The following is a 16572-nucleotide window of genomic DNA, read 5'->3' as shown; positions in this document are numbered from 1 at the left end:
GCAGTGGCCAGCTTGTGTGACCCCATTGGTATGTATCAGAGCTGCAGTGGCCAGCTTGTGTGACCCCATGGGTATGTATCAGAGCTGCAGTGGCCAGCTTGTGTGACCCCATGGGTATGTATCAGAGCTGCAGTGGCCAGCTTGTGTGACCCCATGGGTATGTATCAGAGCTGCAGTGGCCAGCTTGTGTGACCCCATGGGTGGGTCAGGCAGCAGCTGTTGCTGTGTCTTCCTATGCAGCACTGGGTGACAAATGCATGCACGAGGCCTATATCATAGTCAGGAGCAATACTCAGGTAGGCTGTGGGACTTACACAGTGCTCTTTTGGTATTAAGGGATTTAAGATGTGCCAATAAATCATTCCACCACCATCTCCGGCTTCTGCCATTGACACAAGGCTGGATGGATCCATTCATTCATCTTGTTTAATTCTTGAACCTCCCATCAGAAATCAAGATATGGGGGACTCATCCAATGTTTTCCCTACAGGTGGCCTGACGCCCCCAATCCACCACTGAGTGGGGTCAGAGTTCATAGCAACTGTCACATTCCGATATTGAGATGAGTGATAAATGAAAATGTAGCCAAGTTCCTCGCTGATTCATAGATTCGCCTTTTGTGTTGCAGATTTCTAGTGAGTGATTTACCAAACTGAACTGTGTTAGTAAATGACTGTAGCGCTCCTCAGATTTGATAACCACTGAATGGAAGCAGCACTGATAACAGGCAGATCATTGTGTTGTGTAGTCTGGCTTGGGTAGTAGGTCAACATGTATTGAGTCAACATAGCCATTTTAACCTATTTCTTGTGTCGGTCATGTTGACCTTCAATTGCATGTAACTTGTCAAGCCGGGGATGTACTGCTGGCATATTATAAACCATACTGTAGGTAATGACTTGCTGGAAGCTGGAGAGTTAATCTGTATGACATCATTTTCTTCTCACAACAGTGAGATGCGATGTTATCGCTGACACAAGCCTTATTATTTATACTCCTGTGCAGTGACGCACATGTTTTGCCACAAGCATCGTTAACTGTGGCTATTTAGGGTAGAGGAGGCTGCCCTCGGAGAGCGCGGATCAGCAATGTTCAATATCAATATTAATTGCTCCTGGGATTCCTGTCCAGCTGCATGCACAGAAGCACACAACTGCACTTGGCCGGGTGGTCAGGCCACTCAACAGTTAACGTGTGCTCTCATTTAGTCACGCATCATACAGCAGTGCCATCCACACAATGCTGCAAAGAGGAGTTAAACATGCTGATTAGGGGGTAATGATTTCCTGTGAATGATCTGGGAGCTCTGAGGGTCCAGAGTCAGAAGCTGCGACTGTAGAGGAGACACAACTGCTTAGGACCACCGAGCGAATCAGACTGTCTGTCCCACCATGGCTCATAAGACCAGGAGAGCAAGGTAACAATAGACCTAGCTTCTTTCCCTCACCCTGTTGTTGCAGCTGTTTGTTTATTCAGAGGAAGGGGCAAATTGTATGTTAGGATTGGGCGCCTGTTGGCATAGTGTGCTGGGGTCAAGATGGTTTAGTTATGACCGAATATATACCTAGGGAGGTGCAGAGGGATACGTTTGGCCTTTGATCATGCTTTACCTCTGTATTTAATGTCCTTCTCTATTATAATGCAGGTGCCACAGATCTGAGGGGTCAATAATATATGAAACTTGGAGAAGTGGTATCTTTCCCTATAAAGAACGCTATGTGCAAGGTGATAATGCTCCAGCCAATCAGCACCAATATGTAAATTGGCAAATAGGAGTTGATTGGCTGGAGCATTATCATCTTGCACCTGGCGTTCTTTATGGGAATAGATAGCACTTCTCTGAGCTTCATACATTTACCCCTGAGTGTTTTTTCTGTATGTTACAGGCTAATTACGTGTAGATCGTATGTAATCCTTTAACATGGCTGTCATTCATGGCAGAGCGGTGTGGCTGTGCAGGACCCTTCATTTGCTTGCTATGGATTATATGGCAGTGCTCTTTAGCAGTCTGTATGGGCACTCGGGAAGACAGGAACAAGGGCCCAGCAGGCTGAGGAGAACTGGACGGTGTGTGCTCAGGAACGGCTAAGACTGCCAGAGCAGAGAGTGCTAACCATTCATGATAATGATAGGGTAACTATTGCATAAATTGTTCTCGATGACAGTCTCTGCGGGGGAGTAGGTTTGTAGAACGGTTCTTTAATACCCATTATTTTAGAATACACTTAGTATATAGGACTGTAATGGCAGCAGAGAGTGTATCTGTATGCTGAGAATTTCACCTCATGCAGAACGTAGAGCCCTATGCCATTACCGAACCACATATTTCATCTGTTTGCCTGCTGACTCCAACTTGTGGCAGAGGTTGCAGCACCTATGCTTTGCTGTATAAGAGTCCAGCTCTGGATGGGTTATTTAGTCCATGTTTGTCAACAGTTACTCTGAAGGACAAAGGGGGTGATTCTGATTACAACCTCCCCCCTCCCCTGCGTGTACGCACAGGGGAGTGATGTTCAGCGTCTGCGCATGTCCATTTCTGCGCATGTGCTGATGCTGGGTATGGGCGGGCACAGCAAACTGCTAGTTTGCAGTCCCGTTCGCACCTAGCAGTGGGGGCGTGGGGCGGCAGCGAGGGGTCACGCCCCAGCATTTCATGGGCGTTCCATGAAAACGCTGGGCAGTCCCATGGTAATGGTCCGGTGCGTGCGGGGGGCGGTTCGCGGATGTCAGCGGATGTCAGCTGCCACCCGTTTCCCACACAGAGGTGTCTTATATCTGCGAGCGCTGAAAAAATCATTCAATGGTCAGCGACCATCGAATAATTTCACCCCCGCGCCCAAGGATGCGAATGGATGTTTATGCAAAACATCCATCTGCATGCCTGCGAAGGATCGTGGCGTGCAAGGGGGGGCAGGCGGCGTTACATACACACACAATGAAATTCGCAGCATTGCGTGTACCAGAATAAGGTCTAAAGTGTACAGCGCCAGTGGAAATTGGGTGAAATCTTTGAAATGTTTTCCCCATTGAAGCACAGAGGAGTCACTTACTGTCTGTTTGTAAAAGTTTCTGGTGATGGCTGGCATTGACCGATTGATTTCAGACAGCAACTGTAGTAAACGATAAGTAAGCGCTGATTTAGCATTAATTACAGTTGACGCTTTTAATGCGGCGGTCAGATCCCCATATGATCAGCGGCTTTGACAAATGTCTTGTTCATAAATATACCCCTAAATCGGTTACATTTGTAGTTTGCTTGTTCAAGAAAGCAGTGACTGATCATTCAGCCTGGCCGCACGCATAGAGATATAATTGTTTTCTAGCATCGGACTATAAAAAATGATAACATGTTAACAGCCATATTTCCAAAACAAATCATCAATCCAGACCTTTGTATGCCACACACGTAGTGATCATTGTAAAATGTCATTGCCTACTATTGCATCGTGGTAATAAAAACTAAAATCATGCACAGTGGCGCATTTAATACATCATGAGCCTGGTACTGATGTGTTCATTGCTGGATACAAATGCTGCTATAAAGCCCTTCACCCGGTATACATCTGTGCATCTGGCTGTGCAAGGGCTGTTTCCTGCTTTCTGCCTCTGTAGATGCTGTAATACAGGGCTGGCCAAACCGGTCCTTAAGTTCTACCAACAGTCCACATATTCCAGATCACCTAGCTGCTGCACAGCTGTAAGGTTCCCATAAACGCTGTGATTATCGCATGCGTTTTGAACTTTTAAAGTTCAAAACGCATCTCATGTGCGATAATCGCACCGTGTACCTGCGGGGATGCGATGAGCGTCCCAGCGGGTACAATATTGTATAGCAAAAAAAAAGTATCTGCAGGCAGTACTTTTTGTGCTACATTGCATCGCATCGCATCACTTTAATAGTACATGCAATGCAATGCGATGCGATGTACATTTCTAACTATTAACTTTTTAAAAAAATAAAAAAAATAAAAAGAGGCTGAAATCGCTTCACATCGCACCCGCAAAGTACAGTACATCGCATCGCATCCACTTCAAGTCCAAAATCGCATGGCAGCTTGAAGTTCAAAATGCACAGCACACAAAATCGGTGCGTGTATAGGGTCATTACTAAGTGTCACATTGTCAAACATGCTGCATTCATTCCTACTATAGAGCCACAGGTTGCCAGAGAAACATGAACTGTTGGTACTAGATCTTGAGGACAGGTTTGTTTCTGGACTTCTCTCTTAATTTATGAATGCCATCACCTGTGTTTAAACACCTTTCTTATCAATAAACCTGTTTTACACAGATGATGGCAAGCATAAATTAAGAGAGAAGTCTATAAACAGAGCATTGTGTCCCTCCTGGAGAGGGTCATGTTGGGAGGTATCAGTGGCGTAGCTACGTTTTGGGCGCCCCCCCCCATGCCAAGTACCCGCCGCCGCCCTGCCAAGTACCCCCCCGCCGCCGCCCTGCCAAGCACATCCCCCCGCCCCCCGCGCGCCGCCCATGCAAACCCCCCCCAATCCCCCGCAGCCTTACCTATCTCGCTGGTCCCGGCGGCTCCGTTCTTCTGCTGAGGACCACCACAAAATGGCCGCCCCCATTCAGCAGACAGTTTCAGAGAACTATGTGCTATATGGGGACCGCCATTTTGTGGTGGTCCTCAGCAGAAGAACGGAGCCGCCGGGACCAGCGAGATAGGTAAGTCTGTGGGGGATTGGGGGGGGGGGTGTAACTATAGCACCGCAGCCCCCGGCGCCCCCACATGCACAGCGCCCCCCCCCCCCGCCACCTGCTGCGGTGCTATAGTTACGCCGCTGGGAGGTATGCTGGTGCGTCTGGCTGTGCTAGGACTGAGAGACGCACGCGGAAAGCCTCTGTCAATGCTGTAATACAGCTAATGCATCTTTACCAAGTTCACCAGTCCTGTGGTATGGCCACCTATATGAGTGAGTTTTCAGCAGGTATCAGCCCGGGATACTCCCATAAGAAGCCCGTAACGTGGACCATCTCCATGTGTCTGCTTATTCACCATCTTGTCACTGTCTGCGTACCCTAATTGAGACTAGGAGATTGCAGTTACAACTCTGTGCACACTGAATCTAGACAGATGTGATTTGTAACTTGTGGGGGCCTACGCACCAAGCGATCCCCAGGCAAGTGATCGCACTAGATTGCTTAGAAAATGGCATCGCTGTGTGTGTGTAGGGGCATAGCAATAGCGATGTGCAGCCACGCATGTCGCTTTCATCCCGTTGTTTAATATCCAGCAGGCTGGATAACTATATTGCAGTGTCAGGGCCAGTGTTCTCACGGAGGCTGGCATCACCGCTGGCCGCCGGCACTCATCAGCCTGCTATGGAAAGCCGTCCTTCCCCAGCAAAATCGCTTAGATGGGCATACACTGAGCATTTTCCAGCCCATGCACGTTTAGATACCTGCAGACAACCAGGCTATATGTTTGCCCAATGCCGCATTTAAAGGTCAGTTTTAAGTTCTGCAGCGTTAAATCCAAAGACAGAAAACGTCTGTTTATGGGAACAGTCAACAGATTGATGCAAAAAGAAACATCCTGGTATTAGCTACAGAACAGATTAATCAGTGTCAAACACGCCTGAGAACATTAATAGACTCATTGAATCCTGGGGAGACGGGTATATTTCCTTAGTTGTCATAGTTTAAAGCGGTTCCAGGGGCTGCAAGGTTCCAAACATTTCTGCCGGCCTGACAAAGACGGCATTTCGGAAACCACTGTGTCCCATTTCTGAAAGGACCCGTACGTGTATGTGATGCTGTCAGCTGGGCTGCAGAGTTTTATGATAAAAGAGTTATGTAAACATTTATCTTTCCTTTCTGTTAATGGAATTGGCAGGGAAATCGTATAGGCTTATGTGAGTAATAGTGTCCAATATTCCCCCAGCATTGTCAGCAATAGATAGTCAGGAGGGTCAGGCAGCAACTTATTTGCAGATAGCTGCAGGTGAAAGGTGTCCTTGGCTTGGCGATAAAATGGATGCACAGATGTCTTTGTTGTGGTGCTGGGTTTATATCATTTCTTGGAAAACCTGTGGAGAGTGGAGCCCATAAGAGACATTGCAGACATAATTAGGACAGAGAGACTGTGAAAGCCTCCAGTGGCCGCCTTTGAACTTCTGGATGAATTTTCCCCAGTACAAATTGACTTCAAAGCCTTAGCAACTGTGATCCAGACACGGCCGGAAGTAGTGAGCAGGGCTGGTATCTAACCATTTCTAGAGCCAGATACAAGGTGTGAGGTACCCTTACCTTCTCCAGAGCAAAGGTCCTTCGGAAGCCTGACTGAGTTCCGGAATGGGATCATTAAATAGACAGCAACTAGGTCTACAAGAATTAGGTCGACACCACTAGGTCGACATGGGTTAGGTCGACAGGGTCATTAGATCGACAGGGTAAATAGGTCAACACAAGTATTATGTCGACATGGGCAATGTCAACAGTCAAAAGGTCGACATGGGGTTTTTCGTGGTTTTTTTTGTCCCAAATTCCTACACAGTCGTCATGGACACTGAAACGTAGCACCGCGTCCCTTCGCATGGCTGGCTGCGCCCACCATGCTTCGGGCACGGGGCCTCGCTACGTTTGGCACACTATTTTATTCTCCCACCACGCCCTAGTGGATGGTAGGGCATGAAATACCGCCTGTCGGCACACATGTTGGTTCCTAAAAAAACCTGGAAATACCCCATGTCGACCTTTTAACTGTCAACCTTGCCATGTTGCCCTAATGCTTGTGTCGATCTAATGATCCTGTCAACCTAGACCCATGTTGACCTTCCTGCATGTCAACATTCAGTCATGTCGACATTCAGTCATGTCCACCTAGTGGTGTCCACCTAATGCTTGTAGACCAAGTGACAGTATCCCTGTCTGGCTGCTCCATGACAACAGTGTTGCAAATGGCATGGACAGAAGAAAGGGACAATGGGGGATAATGATATGTATCAAAGCTTGCAGAGAGATTATATGGACAGATATAAAAGTACTGTACCAAACAAATCAGACTGTGATCTTATAGGCCGTGTTCAAAATATGTCAGAAGCTAATTGGTTGGTACTTTATCAATGTTAACTCTCCTCCAAGGTTTGATATATCTGCCACAATGTTGTCATTTCAGTGCAGAATGTTGTACAGATGTACGCTGCCGCCCTTCAGTAGTATGTGTAGCACACAACATCTCTGGCCACAGTTTCTGTACAGTAATGTCTGTGGGCCCTATGTTCAATGTGGATTATGTCTGGCTATGAAGGGGTTAATGCAATTGAATGCAAGTTGGCCATAACTGCACTAGATGTGATTGTGTATATTGATTGGTATACAGGCGTATCTGCATCTGTGCAACGTCTCTGCCCCTCAATGTGTATGCTTAGTTTGATACATGTAATCATCATCAGCCCTATCCTTGGTGTAAAAGATACAACCAAAAACAGACAGAGAATATTTGAACACTCACATCAGTCCCTGCCCCAGTGGAGCTTACAATCTATATTCCCTCCCACATGTACACGCACACACAGACATTCTAGGGTTAATTTTGTAGGAAGCCAATTAATCTACCTGTATATTTTTGGGCTGTGGGAGGAAACTGGAGTACCCAGAGTAAACCCACACCATACACAGGACAAGTGAATAACAATAGCCCCTAAAGCTTTACTTCGGAGAAGCCACACATAATTGTAACACTTTTGTTTAATACAATTTATTAAACACTAGCTACACCAGACTTGCCTATCACCGGCGTAACGCCCAGAGGCATTGGACACTCCTGCCTCCGGGCTCCAACTCCTAATGGGGCACCTGCTCTTCCAGTGGAGCTTTGTGGCACACTGGCTGCTGCAAAATGAATCAGTTCTGTCTCAGGAGCTCTGCTAACACCTGCTATAGAGGAAAATACAGCTCCTGTTTGGAACCGCTCTGCTTGCAGCGAACCAAGCAACGGGACACCCTCCGCTGCTCGACTGTGAGATGGGACCCGCCAGTGAACCCTCATTCTGCAGATGGCTGAATCTTATGAGTCTGACCCTTATCCACCAGCAATTGTCACATCTTTTTTTTAAGGGTAGTGGGACACCAAATTTCAACTTGCCTCTGGTCAACTGGGATGAATTTACGCCTCTGTAGACTGCTGCTATATTTAGCTCTTCACTGCCTCAGCACTTCTCCCTGTTAATCAGTATCTGATGATGATAAAGCAGCTGTAGTTATACGCGGCTGTTAATTGTGCCAGATTCAAAGTACAGCTGCAAATATTACCTCGCGCACCTTATTTCAAGCACATGTCAGTTGTGAAACATTTCAAGGCAGGACAGCTTTAAAGTATTATATCTTGTTTACGACGTATTCAAAAAGCACAGTGTGGCCTAGAGACAAGTAAATTAAAAACTCCTTCGCATTAACATAACTTAAAACCAAATACATCTCAACTCAATTGTTAATCTCCAAGGTATAGTACTAAACCGGGAGATTATAGTCTTCTGGTGCGTCATCCATTGGTGGCTTCCCACGAAGTTGATTAATCGTGTGCTTGTTGTATAAATAACAAAGACACCATTGTTTCCTTATCAATGATCTGAAAGTTGCTAACCACAAACATCACAGAAGCGCCACCAATTAACGAATGAAAGGGAAAATTAAGCAATGACAACTCCAAAAAAAGCAGAAGATGTAATCAGACACAAATCATCTTGTAACAAATTAGACTCTGTGGGTTAAACGCAGTGCGTAACGCTCGCCTTTTCTATTAAACCCTCTGGGTTAGGGGGATTTCTAATGACAATCCATTGCGATTACAGGATTTAGTGCTGTGTTTAAACAGGCAATTTGATGCGGAAACTGAGGGTGAATCACTAGCCGCTTCTATAATAATTTTTCTGACCTGCCTCAATTAAAGCAGCTTCTATTTATAGAGGCTGAGAAAATGCAGTGATGGGTTAGGGTTTAGTCCTTAGCAACTTTATAATGAGCAGAAGGCTCAGTCTTTGATAATCATCAGACGCCTTGTTGATACAGGGGAGAAGTGACCCAATGGTTGCCCTACGCCCCACGTTCAGTTGGCGGAAATGAAGGAGGCTCATGACAGCTCCCAAGTCCTCAGAAGTAAGAACACCTCTCTGCATATTCCGTGTGCTTTAACCGTAGTACAAAAGTGAGGGTAATTAGTTTGGGCTCATGACAAGTGAAGCAGGGGAAAACTAAAAGGAGCGGGAATGGGTGACACTTCTCAGTGACATAATCAATGCCTTCTTCTTCCTTCCCTTTCTTTCAGCTCTCTGGATATGTATGCTCTGTGCTGCCAGCTCAACCTTACTGTAATAAACTCTTGCCTTCCTCCTCTTCTTCTAAGAACCGGGATCCGTTAATTAACAGACCAACGCCTTTCTCCTCTCCATATCTCTCCCTAGACGTACAGGCCACTATGTGACATTAACTCCCTTCCTCCTCGTTCGCTCCATACCAGGGATTCAGGCTTTCTCTAGTACTTCTTTTTTTTTGTTTTTTCTCTTTTTCTGCTGATTTAGTGATCTAGACAAAGACTTTTGGAATAACAATGACAGCACAACCCACCAGAAATGGAGCTCTTACCCTCCAAAGGAGTTTATCCTAAACATTTCACCTTACGCCCCCTATGGTGACCCAAGGCTGGCCCTCAAGTGAGTCTTTCCATTGCCTGACACGGTCGTATGTAGTGAGTATGTACCACACCCCCAACTCCTCTCACACGCCCCCTTCCACCTGCTCCTCTAACCCTTGCTCCACTTCACCCCCATGGGCAAACAAGCCATGGAGACGAGCAACCCATCCTAGCTTCCACTAACGGACGCGCCTCCTTCTCTAGATTCCCCTGGCCTACCCTCCCTCTCCATTTTAATGCCAGGAAGGGTTGCCCGTTTTAGCAGAGTGTGCTCTACATTTGCACTGTGTGGTCTAATTCACTAACACGCCTCTTTCTTCCTGTGGCTGGCTGGCTGTCTGGTGCCTTTCCCGACAGATTTTCTCCATGTTAACCCTATGTTGTTTCTTGAGATGTGGAACTTTTTACCGTCATCATTCCCGGGCTGCTGTCTTCCTCCCTCTAACGAAAGATGCTTTTGGGTTATTTTCTATATGTTGCCTTTTGCCTTTGATTTGCAGTGCTGACCTATCTCTCTTTCTCTCTTTTTTTTTCTTCTTCTGGCGTCTTTGTGTTCGTTTTCCCCCATTGTGTGTTTTTATGTCTTCACATTTGCGTGTCCTTTCTTTGCACGTGGGCACGTTTCAGTGGAACACTATTGTCCGGTAGTAAGTCAGCTGCATGCGGCGCCTCTGGTTTACTGGATAAAGATGGGCGGCTGGGAGACAAGCAGTTTCGCAGTGAAAGCATGAAGATCAGCATGTCTTCCCAAAGCCATCAAATCGAGCCAGGCCTGGGGAAGCCGGGGAGAGGGCGATGGCACACCGTTCAAAGTCACTTGGCATCCGGGAATCTCAGAAACAAGTGAGTGTTATAAACATTCAACAATAAGTTTATATTAGCCGCACAACCAGCACAACCATTACAACTCTCCCGCTGCTGTTAGACCAAACACAATAAGGGGGTCATTCTGGTTTGCTCTGTAAGCTTGAGAATTGCAGCTTACCGAGCGTCGAATACACTGCTCGGTCTTACCCTGCCACCGACACATCCCACAAAGACACATCCCCTCGCATGCCTCCGCTGCAAGAGAAATCATCGAAGGTCACTGACCCTCAAATGATTTCTTATGGCTTTGCAAATAAAAGTACGTGGGAACTGACTTTTATATGCGAGCGCCGGGACGAAGGCGGGGCAGGCGGCTGACATCCTGGGCATTCCCATGGACGATCCCCGTCCCCGCTGCCATCCACCCCCGGCCTACCATAATCCATCTGAACGGCTTGGGGACTATGCACGTTCCCGAAGCCATTTGTAAAGGGGAGCTGCACATGCACATAATAAACCATGTGCAGTCCCACAAACACAGCAAGACGGGGCCAAACTCACAGTCTTGCAAGTGAACCAGAATGAGCCCCTAAGTTCCAAGGGAACCACAAAAATGGAAATTTGATTTTATTTTATATTGATTGACAAAGCACTATGACATGTGAAAGGCATATGGTTAAATTGACCAAATATCTGCTTACTAGGTGAAAATGTGACTACTAGGTAGGGCAAAATTATTGTAGCTATGACAAAGAATTAAGCATCTATGTTCTAAGCCTTGGAGAAAGGTGACGTGGACAGAGATGAAGCACCAGCCAATCAGGTACCACCTGCAATGTCACAGGCTTTGTTTTGAATAATGACAGTTAGGACTTGGTTGTTTGTTACTTTATCTTCGTCGACTTTCTATCCAACGCCTGGTACATACACAACAAAGCCAACACTGGAGCAAGTAATGTTGTGGGTTGGTCTACAGTGCAGTAATCACACCTTATCAGACCCTATGGACATATAGCTTATGTATGCTTTGCAATAGGAACCAAAAGAAAGAGTTTTAATAAGTTACTCACAAAGCATTTCATGGTGTGAAGTTGCCCTTTAAACTTAATTGACCCGTGTTTGTCTTAAAACACTACCAAAGCCACAGGGTTTCAGGAATCTGTGATTTGGTGTTGGAGTGTCCCTACAGATAGCATTTATGATGTGTACCATTCCTGTGTAATTTATGATGGAAATGATTGCTCAATTTGGAATTAGTTGGTATTAGTGTAGGTAGTAGGTATTAGTGTAGCCTATGTTTGTGCCGTCAGTAAAGGTTAAGTGTTTAAGTTGATATCATTTAAAGACATTTTTTGTAGGCAATTACTCAAACTAAGAATCTCAGCATATTGCTATTTATATATATATATATATATATATATATATATATATATATATATATAAGGCTAACAACTCACCTCTATGAGGTGAAGTACCACCAGTGACCACTAGAGGCCACTCAGCAAACCATATTACGCCTTTGTGTGCTACAAGATGTCATAATAGAAGTGAAAGTAATTTTTGCATGGACACTGGTCTGTTGCAAACTTGCTGGATATGGAGAAGAGGGAGCTGTGATTGGAGGTAGAAGTAGATAGGGACTGGGGGTGGGCTGGAGAGTTTGTGGCCTAAAAACTGTCCCAGCTCAAAGACAAAGTAAAAAACGGTCACAGTACAAAGTAAAAGTACATTGCAGAAGCCGACATTTTGACAGGCTTTTAACTAGAAGGCCAATAAAACCTACACTAGTAAGTTATTTGTATCTCCCAGAAAATAAGTGCACAAAATATCCACATACTAAATATTAAGTGCATAATATGGACAGATGTCACCCCTAAAATATGGCACCCAGCTACCTATGATTCACAGACTGACACTCACTAGTGTGCGGCATTTGCAGCAAGCAAAGGCTCAGCAGAGAGGTCAGGTGATCATTTAATTTATCCAATAACTGCCAAATATTTCTGGCGACTACTTATACAAATTATATCTGTCTGCGCAGTGTGTGATCAGTATGCCAATAGATCAAACACATTATTGTCAACATTCAAGGGCTAAAATCAATGAAATACGTCCGTTCTGGCCCAAACCCTGGCAACGCTAATGTCTTCTATCAGTGTAGCTTTATTGCACTTCCTGAAATGTTACAGAGCGATAATACTGACTGACGCCAGGCGAGCGAGACATGGAAAATCTGTGAGATTTGACAGGCCTGTGCTGTAGCAAGATCATTTTAACTCATTAGCTAAAATCTGGAAAAAACATAATGACCAATCCACAGCAGGGTATCATTTGTGCATCTCCAGCATGAGGCAGATGGCAAGTGTATGTCAGCTGTATGGCAGCCATTTTGTACTGGAACTATAGATGGGTGATTCTAGTTGAAGAAACAAGGATGTAGGTGTTCCCTCTGATGGCGCCTAGTTATAGGTAGGAGAAGGAATACAACCCTGTAATTAGGGGAGCGATCCTCTTTTCTGTGTTCGGAAGATTGAATAAATAATAACAAAGAGATACCGCACGTTCCTCCTGGTGAGGTGGCCTCTCCTCTTCTCCTAGCAATAGACACACAATGTAATATTCTTACTCCCCATTGAAGATATCAATGGGAGTTCCACCCAAAAGATAAAGTGCAAATATATGGTGCAATACCACTTTATTTCAAAATACACGTATATAAAAACATGGGACATATAAACAAATGGCCAATTACCCAGATGGTGGAAAACTGGTGTGAACAGCTCTCGTTTGAGCTAAGTAGGGAGGTGATACCCAGGATGAACCTCCAAATCAGGCAAAGCAGGCAACTGGTCAAAAATCCATCAAACGCCCCATCAGTAGTGGACTAGAAGCTCTAAACGTGTTTTCAACCGTTACCCCGGTTATTCCTAGCCCTAGCTGAAATGTTCCTCCTGTCCTCCTGAACAGCTCCTCCGAGTCAGTGCACCGGGTGATTCTAGTTGACCCGCTAAGCTGCGAAGCTCGCAGCAAAGCTTGCAGTTTACCAAGTCCTTGTGACGCCGCCCCAGCAAATACACCCCCCCCCCCCCACACGCTGCCGTTTCTCTTCACAACCATGAGAGTGCATGTGTTACAAAGACACATCCCCTTGTATGTACCTGCAACAGGAGAAATCATTCGATGGTCACTGGCCATTAAATGATTTCCCCTGCCTTCGCAAATATGTCAGTGGAGACTGACTTATGTTTGCGGGAGCCGGGATGAAGACAGGGTGGGTGGCTAACCTGGCCCCAGCAGACTTCATCCCACCCAGCGTGGGAATGCCCAGGAAACACTCAGCGTTCCAATGTCCCAGCGCTGCCACCAACCCCATCCACCTCCCTCCCTGCTGTAAACGGCCCAGTGACATTGTAAATGGCCGAAGCCGTTCCCAGTTGAGGTTTGCACATGCGCAGAAAATGTGCATGCGCAAATCGCGACCATAAGGGCAGGGGCCGAATTCGGTTTACAAATAGTGAACCATGATCAACCCCATAGTTCATAAGAATGCAGCCTGTAAATTTCCATAGACATTACTAGTTCCTAAGTACTTTATTGACTGCAATCTTAGACATTTTGGTTTATTGCAGTTTCTTATATATGCAGCATATTCCGTTGCACTTTACAATTGGAAACAACAGTGATTAAACAAACTGGGTAGATACAAACCAACATGGAGGTAGGAGGGCCCTGCTCGCAAGTTTACAATCTATAGAATTTGGTTGAGCAGATCAAGTTGCTGCCTATACTGTATGTAGCTGAAACCCTGTAGAAACTAATAAACAGTGATGCTGCTTTCAGACCGCATAACTGGCTTTGACCCTGTATTTGGAAACGTTTCCAAAAACGGGTCTGCCAGATAAAACCCCTTTCACACCGCAGCACTTAAACGGTATATTACCGTTTAAGTGCCGATTTTTTGACACTGGCAGACCCGTTTTTGGAAACTTTCCAAATACAGGGTCAAAGCCAGTGCAGCCTTCAGCCCTCCCCTCCGTGCAGCTCCCCCCCCCCTCTCGCGTGTCGACCGAGAGCATGTCGACGCCCCCCGCGCATGTCGACGCCCCCCGCGCGTGTCGACGCCCCCCGCGCGTGTCGACGCCCCCCCCACCCCACCCCGCGTGTCGGCGCCCCCCCCCCCCGTGTCGACTTACCCCGTGCCGGTACCTCCGTTGTGGACTGCAGCTCAGTATGCTCGGAAAGCACTTATGAAAAAAGTGTCTTCCAGAAAATGGCTGCCCCATAGGAAACCCTGTTTAAAAAAACTGTCTTCCGTATGGGGGGCAGCCATTTTCTGAAAGACACTTTTTTCATAAGTGCTTTCCGAGCATACTGAGCTGCAGTCCACAACGGAGGTACCGGCACGGGGTAAGTCGACACGGGGGGGGCGCCGACACGCGCGGGGGGGTCGACACGCGGGGGGGCCGTCGACACGCGCGGGGGGGCGTCGACACGCGCGCGGGGGGTGTCGACACGCGCGGGGGGGGGGCTCCAGTGCTGTGAATACTTAATGAGCGCTCATTAAGTATTCACTGTGCTGAATTTAGGACCCAGCTCATTGGCTGGGTCCTAAATACCGTTTCTGAGCCGATTTTTGCGCTAAAATACCGGTTCAGAAACGGGTAGGACCCTGCATTTTAACCGGTTAGAAAAAACGGCATTTTCTAACCGGTTAAGTGGGACTGGACCTTTCAGACCGCACACATTACCGTTTTAAAACGGTAAAAAAACGGCAATTTACCGTTTTAAAAGTGCGGTCTGAAAGGGGCATAAGGGGCAGATTTATTAAGCTAGGTGAAGTGATAATGTGGATTGTACTTTATCACCGGCCAATCAGTTCCTAACTGTGAAGTTTCAGGTTTGGTGCTGATTGGTTGGTGATAAAGTACCAGCCACTTTATCACGTTACCAAGCTTAATAAATCTGACCCTTAGCTCTTAACTCTGTGCATCTTATATGTTTTGTATTGCCTGTATTCAAACAGGAGAGATAGTCCTACAGGATGTATGGAAGCTGTGCATCTCATGGGTAGATACCTCAGAGCAGTAGAACCTGTTACATGTAAGGTGAAAGGAGCGTTGTACCAGCATTCCAACATGTCAGGGCCTTCGCTTTTAATCGCAGTGCCCTATAGGTGTTAATTACCTTGCAAAGGTACATGTTTTGTATAGGGAAGGCTAATGGATTGTTTTTATTGATTTGCTAAAGGTTGTTTATTAGCCCTCTCATTAAGCACTATTAGAAAACCCGATCTTCATAGATCTTTCTGATTAATATAGCCAGTAAATACAGGGATGGGTGTATCTTATAATTACATAAAGAGAGGTAAAAACAGCCCAAGGTAAAGATAGGGATGGATGAAAAAATTGTTGCGTTTCAATAGTATGATATATTTCCTGTCCCCTGGCAACATAGGCGAATATGTCCTGCTGTGTCCTAATAATAGCTGCCTACCCTCCTGTGTTCTGCAGGAAACTCCCTGAATAGCAGCAATCTCCCTCTCTCCCTCATTAGTCTAGCAATCTCCCACATTTCACCTAGCCCACATTGCACTGCTACATTTTTTTTTGGGGGGGGGGGGGGGGGGGGAAGGAATGAGAGACAGATACATTTACATTGAATCATCAGCAGTATAGTAGCTCTTGCTTTGGAGCTCATCTACATTCCCCTCAGATGTAGCAGTACACACCCACGCTTCTAGGTGTCTCGTTCACAATCTCTTTTCACAATCTCTCCATATATGGAGCATAACACGCCCCCTCAATGAAGCTGTACAAAATTCTGTTACCAACTATAATCTCCCTGAAACTAGTTTTGAAAAGTAGGCAAGTATGGTCCTAATTCTCTTCCTACTTTGTGTAGTACTGTAGTACAGTACATCAGTCCTGGTGCATTTCTGCTCCTCAGGGTACACAGATGTATTCTCATACATTACTGCTGCAGACTTGCCAAACAGACCCTCTGTGTGTGTAAGAGCCAATAAGACTGCTAGGGTCAGGTACCAGTTTTGCATATTCTTTTTTTTTAGGAAAAACATTTAGTCGCAATGCAATGTGACTAGGCAGGACTGAAAA

At 46.1% G+C, this 16572-nt stretch overlaps 1 protein-coding gene across 9 annotated transcripts in view; it reads left to right on the top strand.

Annotated features, from left to right (window-relative positions):
* The window catches only part of SYT7 (synaptotagmin 7), a 304815-nt gene that overhangs the window by 180783 nt on the left and 107460 nt on the right, over window positions 1-16572 (top strand). For 3 of the 9 annotated variants that reach the window (XM_083165693.1, XM_083165692.1, XM_083165697.1), the window contains exons 4-5: window positions 9540-9671; window positions 10280-10495. The exons of 1 other annotated variant lie outside the window; for it this stretch is intronic. In XM_083165693.1, coding sequence (XP_083021819.1) covers window positions 9540-9671; window positions 10280-10495 — 348 coding nt within the window. Of the gene's footprint in view, window positions 1-1113; window positions 1418-9539; window positions 9672-10279; window positions 10496-16572 lie in introns of those variants that run through there. 5 more of the 9 variants (XM_083165694.1, XM_083165698.1, XM_083165695.1 and 2 more) reach the window with 4 other exon arrangements.

This window comes from Crinia signifera, chromosome 11 (genome assembly GCF_055691185.1).
Source record: "Crinia signifera chromosome 11, ASM5569118v1, whole genome shotgun sequence".
NCBI lineage: Eukaryota > Metazoa > Chordata > Amphibia > Anura > Myobatrachidae > Crinia > Crinia signifera.
Note: the sequence above shows the minus strand (reverse complement) of the source record. Positions and strands in the feature narration are given on the sequence as shown.